Raw genomic sequence first — 9,995 nt, 5'->3', positions numbered from 1 at the left:
TTTGTCAGCTAGCCAATCAGATACTAGAAACTTGCTTAACTTTCAAATCCTTTATGTAGCCTGAACCTGCCCAATGATATCAATAGCTGGAGCCTAAACATCAATTTTCTTAAAAATTTCGAAAATTCTGGGTTTTTGCATCTGTTTTTGTAGCGTTTTTCGTATTTATACTCGTAGAAATGTCAACAAGAATGGAATATATTTTTTAAAAATAAGCTATGTTTCAACACGATTTCTAAAATTTCTGTTTAAAATGCACCAAAATAACTTTAAACTATTGTATTTTAGTTCTTAAATATGACAGATTTACAGTCCTATTCTGCTATTCATCGGGGCGAATTTTACTTGAATTTTCACTTATCATTATTCTGCAATTCATTCGAAGTGAATCTGTGTTTCTGTCGGTAACGTCGGTAATACTGGGCTTTCACGTGAAAGCATTGATTCTAGACAATTCAGATCAGCAAAATGTAAGTGAAAACTAATTTATTGCTAAATTTAGAATATTTGTTTTATAAATAAAAGAATAAATACATTTTTGGAGAAGGAAGACACTTTTTAACATTTCTCTGAAGCTTTCTGTTTGAGGATTCTCTTATTCCTCTGCTTACAATTGGAATAAAAAGTGAAATACGGCCCATTTCCAAAAATTACACAAATTATTCTGTTTAGGTGGATTGATTAAACTTAATTTTTGTATGATTCAAAACAATTTATCCCACATTCCCAAGATTTTTACATGAGCAGCTGTTTATTTGAATGTCAATTGGTTGTAAGGTTAAGATATACATCATGTTGTTTAAATTTCGTCAGCCTCCTTTACGGAACATTAAAGAAGAACATTTTTAAATGGTGGCCAAAAACTCATTCTTACGTTAAATGTGTGACCCCCTGATAAAATATTAGGATCCACCGTAAGAAGCAAGTACTAGTACTTATTACTTGTACTGGGAAGTACTGAGCATCTGGAATACCTCATTGCTCTATGAATTTGGACTAAATAATATTTAAGTATAAACAAATATTATTTTTTAATTTTTAGAGTTATTTTTATTTTTATTAACTATAATTTTCTTTTTAAATTATCTTACAGAACTAGATTTTAATTTTAGTTTTTATTATTTATACATGAAATTAACTAACATATATTTATGGGAGATTATTGATAAAAAAACTGTGAACTGTGAAATGTATTCTTCTACATCAATTTTTGTGAGTTGATAATAATATTTTATTTACAATTTTCTTCTTTAATTTATGAAATGTGTATTTGCACTTTAATAAAATCGCATTAATTTATACAATATTCATGATTTTAACTTTTACTTCCCAAAATAGCGGAAATGGAGAAATTTTTGCTTTTGGTCGCTCTTAGCAATTCGCCGCCACCACCTCCACCCCCAGCTTCAGAATGTGAAACCTCTGATGGTTGGTGGGCAATAATGGGCGCATCTCCATTTGATATTTCAGTTTCAGATACATCACTAGTTTCTAAGGAAATCTCATTCGGTTGTTGGTGATGAATTCCAAAAGAATGCATATGCATTGGATATTGAGGTCTTTCAAAGTACGAATAAGCCAAGTCGGCAAATGAGGGATTCATAAATGTTTGCATCTTGTGAACCATCAACGCATCGTTTGGCATATTGATTCGTGGTGATGGATGCTGGTAAGATTGCAAATCATTGCCAACAAGATCAATGTTGGGAGAGTTTTTTCCACTTGTACTATTGCTACTTGTCGTCGATGTGGGAAATCCAACTTCATCAAGTGATGACATGGAACAGGTTGAGCCATTCGATCTCATTCGTTTGACATTTGGCGATGACTCGTGATCGTCTTCATTTGCTGCATTCATCACGTCACATCCGCTTGTGCTAGGTAGGGAATTTAGTTTTAACGGTGATGTGTCATTGTTGGTAGTGCATCGAATTTCTGGTGAGGATGACATTTTTCTTTTGCAGCGAGATTGACCAGTTTCCCGAAATCCCTTTGCAAATGGATTATTGTCTATTTTAAGTTTTGTGATTCGGTCGTTCTGTAAATAAACAAAAACAAACATTTTGATTAGATATTTGTAAATTTTCATGAAACTAACTAAAAACTATGGTACACAATTATTTCTTTTTTGTCATACAATTGTGACAATGAAGTTTAATATTGATTTTATATTGAAACTAACACTATTTTAAATGCTTTAATTTTTGTCAATTTCCATGGGTAAATTCAGATTTTCTTCAAAAATTGATTTATTTTCGTGGCGCATGGAACACAATTGGACATTTTTATTTGTTTAGCATTGTATTTATGTAACTTCATGAACGTACTATGTAGTGTGGTAGTACTGACATAATCCAAGCTAAACTTTTTTTTAAAAATTGTATTAGTGTTTTTGCAAACAAAGGTAAATCTGCCCAAAAACCAGATCCGCAGGTTTGACTTAAAATCAAATCAATAATGCCAAAAGAAATTTGAGTAATAACAGATCTAGATCATGAATAAATTGATTTATTAAGACAACATGAACTTCGAGCAACATCACGCTAGTCCATTGTTTTTTTTTATTAACAAATTTGATTAAATTAAAACTTTAAAAATTGCAATCTTGTTGGATTCCTTTGGGAAAAGAATTTTTAGTTTTATAAGTGACAGCAAAAGTGAGCAATTTATTTAATTTATTTGAAGTTCTATCAAATTTGACACTTCTCACAAATCAGCCCAAAGAAATTTCTTGGGTTAATATTCGTAGGTTGGAGAAATATTTTACTCTCTCGTGAGCACTCTCTTTTACGAAAAACTACGAAGTTTTTGAGTACGCGAACAGGATTTAGTTAAATTTCGTAGTTTTTCGTAAAATTAGACTGTTTTAAAAAGGTACACGAACAGACCTAATTTAAAAATTTATTTGTCAGAATTCTTCAGTGAAAAGTTATTGTACACCAAAATTTTAAATTCTTAGAATTTAAAAAAATATTCTTACCTGATATGCAGTAACGGCAACAAATTCTGTTTCTGGAAACACAAATGCTTGCTGTGGTGACCACGGTATTTGTGTAGGATCCGATGTCCGTATAATATGAATTCTTGGTTGATATTTATGCATGCTAGCAAGGACAATCTAAAAAAAGAAACAAAAATAATCAAAATAAGATACGTTCCAAATTTTTACCAATCTCTTGGTTTTCTTTCTTCTACATCTAAAAAAACTAACCGAATCGTAATATGGTGGCAAAAGTGAAATTTTGACTTAGGCGCCAATTATAGCTATCATCATTAGTTTTCATCATTGAAAACAAACATTGGAATTTTTTGACAGGTCGTTTAAAGCTATGATTAGACATGTCTGCCATTGAAAATAATTTCGTGATTGAAATCCACCGAAAAATTGTGTTGACAGAAATCTGCCATTGGAATTGTGTGAAAGTTGAACACAAATTAGTGGAACGATTCGTTTCACTTTTGAACATAAAAGTATCAGCTGTTCAGGAAAATAAAGTTCCGTCCGGAAAATAGAAAAATACATTTTTAGAGAAAAATCAATGCACAATTACAATTTTTCTTTTCAAAACAAATGCTTTGTGAGATTTCCCATCGATTAGTATATAATTTTCATTTTTATTTAAAGTTAAACACCGCCAACTATCGATTCGAAAATTTGTCCGGATCGATTTTAATGTAAGCTATAACTGGCCCCTTGAAACCTCTTATTTCAAAAGTCTTGAAAAATAATAAAAAGCTTAATACAAAGTTATTTCTTCAATTTTTTTTGTATCGGAAAATTGAATTTAAAAAAAGGTGTTTTTAACAGGAAATCCCTGCACCAAAATTGAGATGATCAAAGATCTATGTAAAGTTTCTGAGCAAGTTTTCTATGAATGAAAAACTAAAATCTACATAGTTGGTATTTTTAAATTAATTAACTTACATGTCCGTTACTGTCCAAGGTGTTATTCGTTAGCTTAACTTTGTTAAAAAGAATAGGTTGCGCTTGCCAATGTGCTCCCGAAGCCGGGCTATCTGTGTGCAAAAACATTCTCTGCGGGCTCTGAGGCTCTGCACCACCAGCTGGCACCCATTGAGATCCAGAAAATTTGTATCGACAATCACCAATAGGAACCATTTCCAAGAGAACACAATAATTCGATTCTTCTTCAAGACCGGATATTGACAGGCGCATCGATGGAAACATCCGTCTGCAAAAACAAAACAAAAGAAAAAACAAATAAGTATCTTCAGGTAAAAGTATAAAAAAAAACAAATAGTGCGTCTACACCATATCTTACATAGTTGATATAATTACAATGATTAATTAGAATAAATTAAACATCATCGCACGTCTGGTTTTTAAATAAAAAAAAATAAAAACAAAAACAACAAAAAACAAACAAAATTAAATATTTGAAAAAACACACAACACACAAAGCAATCAACACAAAAACCAACAAAAATTCCTGAGCAAATTTCAAGAGGCGCTACGGCTACAGCTACACTACTCAAGGGATGAGATCTCTTATTTGAATTGACCATCAGCATTGGGTTCTCAGTTCCCATAGTTAGCAGGTCAGCAGGTGGTATTCCATGGCGCCGACGTTTTTGTTCGTCTGACAGTTGGGTAGGCATGCAGTGTGCCTATCACCAGAATGATTAATTACAATAAAATAAATCGTAGCTCATTGATTGCATTGATATCATCTTGTCGCGGATTAAAAGTAAATATATAGAAAGGTATATGTTTAGGAGGTATAGGTTGGCTGGTTTATGTGTGATATTCATTTGTATTAAAAAAATGTTTCTTATTACTGAAGGCTTTCGGGATAAACTCCTTTTGACTCTCTTTTATACAATTCAAATTATGGTATTGGTAAAAACCTTTACCAAATAGAGGAGACAACACAATTGGAGGTTTAAGTTTAAAGGCGATAATTGCTCCTGTCCTAAATCAAATTGATACCATTTCTTGAGGCAAGACATTCGATCTAATCGCTACAACTATAATTAATAAAAGATGTTTAGAACAACACTTAGAATTTTATTTCATATAATTTCATAGATAATTCAAATGTTATGTAAACCTAGTATTTTATTGCATAAAACACCGCTATTTATTTACTTTATAGGATGTTAAAAAGCCGCTCATAAAGACATAGGGTCTTACCTAGTAACCACAGGGTGGTGCAACAATGAAAAGACGAAATATTTCTTGATTTAAAATTGTAAAGTACCTATTTTGTATCACAAGTAATTTGTTTGAATATTTATAAATAAGAAAATTAAAAACTTCATTTTTGGCTTTGAATAGTTTTGTTCTATCAAAAAGACTTTCTCCATTATGGCCATTGATAGTAATATTTCTAATTGGAGAATTGTATACGATTTGTTAGTTCCATCTTTTTCTTAAGGGCCACCCTGTATTGTTATGTAAATAGAGATATTCCTTTAGCCAGTATGTAAATACATTATTTTACCTACGAACATTTTAAAGTAAATTTCGTTGAAATTTACGGTTTGTATTTGTCTAGTCTTCAAGAGGATAACCGACAGCGCCGTCAGCGTCAGAGTCAGTGCCAACGTGTGTCTAGTCATCAAAAATAAAGGATAAGTGAATGTGTGTTTGAAAATTATGGTCCTACAAGAGTACGCTTTTAGTACACTAGAAACTCTTGTTTAAATAAGATCAACGTGGCAATTTCACCAAAATTTACCTTTGAGTGGCGTTAAAGAAAAGATGACGCCACGAATATACATTTTTGATTCTCAGGAATATGTTTTTGTTAACTATTATATTTGCTATATACAAATGTATATATATACATATGTACCTTTTTCCTATTATATGTTACTTACTACTCCACAAAATTCTGTCTTTTAACATTTTTTTAGTGCATTGATAAAGCTTTTGCAGGAATATTTTTTTGAGCTACTCTGAAAAAAAACAGTCCATTTTTCGATTCAATTAAATTTTTGGATACAAGTCGGTACCAATAATTTTTATCTTGTAATTTTTAATCATATCGTTTCTATCTAAGCTAACAACAATTTAAGACCAAAGTCGTTAGGAAACCGAACGGAAAGAATCTATTTAAAGATATTTCCTGACGAGATCAGTATTAAAATGGAAAATCTAAAAAAAAAATTGCTCATTTCAACTAAACATGATTTCTAATTATTAACTTTTTTTTAAATTAGAAGTGATTTTAGTAAAAATTGGTTTCTTACCTTCCACTCTTTGTTATAATCATTTCGGTTCCGATTTGATGAAATTGTTTCCATAAATCATCATTTTGAAGAGTTGCTTCAACTCCAGGTAAGCTAACTCGAGGAGGAAGTATTATATGCCTTGGAATTGGGATTGGCAGTAATGGTGGAAAAGGATCTGAAAAATTAGGTTTTAAGTTAATAAATAGTTAAATAAATAAACATAAATCATAGATGTTTCGCAAGCTTTTCTTAGTTAACTAGTTGAGAAGGTTGCTTATTGTAAGTCCCTAAATCGATTCTTAAATAACCGAAAACAAATTAAAGGATAGTTTCTAACGACAGCGCAGAAGAAGAACACCGCGGATCATGTGGCGCACACAAGTGGAAAGTGACCTCACCCAACTTGGAGCGAGAAGCTGGAGACATCTAGCTAGGGACCGAGCTAGATGGAGAAGTTTGTTGGGTGAGGCCCTAGTTTACAGAAGACTGTAGCGCCACCTTAAGTAAGTAAGTTCTATCAAAATTGACGAAACTGGAAAAACTGCGGACCTTCTAATGTTCTTCAAACTAATTTAGTAAGATAAACAACGTTCTCACTTCCGAAGCAGCAAGAGAAGATTTTTAAGAGTATAAAATATTGAAATATTCAATTTCACATTTCTTTATAAAACTGAACTCAGTTTTCTGGAATTCAAAGTTTTTAAATAAATGACGTGAAATATGTACAAAATATTATCTGAATAAATAATAAGTTCAAGAATTCGAGTTCGAGAAGTTGAATATTAAGTTATGGTCTGCTATTAATAAACTTTTTTAAATATAAATGGCCGCAGTCAAATAAAATAATGCGACGCAAAAACAATATTTGAGTAAAATGTATGACTTATGTGGTTTTCCAATTGAATACAAAACAAATTTTGAAAAAACACGGTTATACCAAAAATTAGGGTAGAATAAAAATTATTCTACCGAATTATATTTTTGTCCTCCCGTAAATAGTAAGTCTTGATATTTTTGCAAGGATATGATGATAAATAATCGATATTTTTCCCAAACATTGATGTAAACAGCCATAAAGTTTTGTTTTTTGGAGTTTTGTATTGAATGAAGCGGAAGTTTATGCTTTTCAACTCAAGACTTCTTTGCGAAAAACACAGGTCGTTTCGGTGCACATTCGTTTTGAATTCATGAAGATTTTAATGACCGGTAGAGACATAGCGTATAGTAAAGTATTCAACATTCGGTTTGTACGGCTCAAAAACAAATCTCTGCATAGGGTAGGTTGAAGCTGAAGTTGGGTACGAGGTTATGCTGATGAGAATCCTGCAAGCGTGAGTATAACGATTAAATAGTTTAAAAAGAGTTGAGTGACGGTAAAAAAGGTGCGGCATAATAAATTATATCGGTATTCAAGCGACGTACATAAATTAATCAAGGATGGTATTTTCGCTTAAACATTTTGAACGCTTTTCTTTTAATGCTAGATTAGAGACTCTTAAATAAGTAACTCAGCAGCAGACCAAATCAAGATGGGTGTCATACATAAACTTTGGAAGATAAATAAGACTGAAACTTCAAAGTATAGCAACATTTCTTGAATTCCGTTATCAAATTGTTTTAGTTATTTTTCTTTAAATATAAGTAAAACATTTATCATAAACTCTTACAAAAATTATGTAGCTAAATCAAATATATTCCAGATATTTCAGACTTTTTAATAAATTCGTGCATTTTATACAATGTGTATCTGAATTAAATTAAATATTATAATAATAACCGTAAAAAGTTAAGCAAACTAAAGATTTAAAATAATTTACATCAAAGCTACATTTGCAAAACTGTCCAACTAGTCAGCTAAACATCGATGGACAACTAACTAGTTTTATGATATATGTTGTTGAACTTTTGAACTTATTTTTTATTCGAAATAATTTTTAATTGTTCGCTAAAATTATGTACATACAAGTGTCAAAATTTAACATTTCTTGTTGTTGTTATTGAAGTTTAAGTTATGTTAATTGAAAATTAATAAAACATGTGGTTAACTTCATTTGAAACAATGAGTGTTAAATTATAGTTGTAAACCAATCAGTTCAAATGTTAAGACAGATAGATATGTATATAGATACTTTTATATTTTTGTCCTAAAAGAGCTTGCTTAAATGTTAATTAATAGATCCACAAATGCAGGCGGGCGCGTTTTTCTTGTTTGTCATCTTTGATTTCTATAAAAAGCTTTGCTTAAAAACGGGAAAATATGATTTTGCGTAAAAATAGTTAATCATAATGACAACAAAACTTGTTTTGAATTATAGAAGACTTGATTAACTTCTTAAACAAATTAAGTGAATTGCAAAGTTCCGACGGTGTTTTGGTTTTTGATTCAAATAGCTCCCGACTCAAAACTAAGGCTTCGTATGGAAATGTAACCATTGTAATATCTTACCAGGAATCCTTTGCATTATCTGATGTCGATAAATTTCATGAGCAATGTGCTGCTGCATACGTAAATCCACAAATTCATTCATTGTTATCATAATGAAGTTTAGTTATAGATACAATATTTTTTAGTATTTCTAATTTCGTATTTTTAATTTTTCCACTTTCTTTATTTTTTTGTATTTAGTTGGCAGTTTTGTTTTTTATCACAATCACTTTTTAAGTTTTTCAATAAAATCAATGTTGTTATATTTTTTCTACAACGACCGGTCCCGACACTCTTCAGTCTTCACATTCAACAATATAATTCACAAACGAGCGAAGTTCGACGTCTTTACGAATCGGCATTCGTCCTTTAACTGACCTGTTACTTCCAAATATCCGAAGCAAGTTTCTTTCTAAAGATTTTTTTTTTGTACCGCCTGACTGCGATCACTGATGTTGATTTCGGTGTCGATATCTTGTTGTGCAGTCCCAGTCAGCAGTGAGGTTTAGGTGCCTTGCAAAAGAGATTCGTAAGATGCTGAAACTATAAAGATGGACAACAACAATGCCAAGCTGAACTACCTGTTTTCAACACTTCTCCTGGAGCTCAACTTCAAGGTGCCTCTTGGATCTTGCCTGTGTCTCTTTCCGATCTTCACCGATCATCACCCTCTATGATGCATGTTTCAATATTCCAACCAATGCGAGTAAATGCGACAAAGATAAAAACACTCAACAGGTTTTCGAATGATTGTAGTTTCCATTTAAGAACGCTATGGCCGAACGCTTATTGGCTGCTTGCATGAAAACAACAACTTCTAGCCCTCGGTGTAACACCTCATGTGTTGGTTGACTCCATTTTTAAAATTTTAACGCCGCGTCGCGTCGTGTCGTCACCGTCACGCACACGTGAATCAAAAACTCCAAGCTCCTCCTTTTCGTGTTATAATCAGAGTTTTGTCTGCTTATAAGACATACTTAGGTATACTTACTTATTACTCACGGTGTTATTTGTTATTAACATTTGAAGATGCTTGTGTTTCTTTTGCCGCCTTTAAAATAAATCTAACTTTAGAGTGACTTTTCTTAAAGGTGGTCTTGATGTTTTCATGATGCAGGTGGAAATAATTTTGTTCTTTTTTTTTGGTTGTTGAAGTCAGGATGGAATTGGCACCTTGTATTCGATAAGGAGACGAATTATTACGCTGCGATGTTTACTGAAGTATTTATGTATACAGCTTAATAGCTTCTACAGCTACATATTATGTTGAAATGTTTTTAAAAATGTTTATGCTAAGAACTATGGTCATAATAGAGATACTTTGGCAGCCACCACCGGAATATACACACATATGTAATACCTTGTCCTAGAT

At 31.7% G+C, this 9,995-nt stretch overlaps 1 protein-coding gene across 1 annotated transcript; it reads right to left on the bottom strand.

Annotated features, from left to right (window-relative positions):
- Positions 1-1,101: 1,101 nt before the first annotated feature.
- LOC129946702 (T-box transcription factor TBX6-like) lies at positions 1,102-9,077 on the bottom strand. The gene is made up of 5 exons (XM_056056976.1): positions 8,645-9,077; positions 6,217-6,373; positions 3,926-4,193; positions 2,981-3,118; positions 1,102-2,038 (listed from the first exon to the last, which is right to left on the bottom strand). Exons 1-5 carry the CDS (start codon positions 8,733-8,735, stop codon positions 1,316-1,318), a joined length of 1,377 nt encoding a protein of 458 aa, XP_055912951.1. The 5' UTR covers positions 8,736-9,077; the 3' UTR covers positions 1,102-1,315.
- Between the last annotated feature and the right edge of the window lie 918 nt (positions 9,078-9,995).

Source organism: Eupeodes corollae, chromosome 2 (assembly GCF_945859685.1).
Source record: "Eupeodes corollae chromosome 2, idEupCoro1.1, whole genome shotgun sequence".
Taxonomy (NCBI): domain Eukaryota; kingdom Metazoa; phylum Arthropoda; class Insecta; order Diptera; family Syrphidae; genus Eupeodes; species Eupeodes corollae.
The sequence above is the reverse complement of the archived record's forward strand: the minus strand, read 5'-3'. Positions and strand labels throughout refer to the sequence as shown.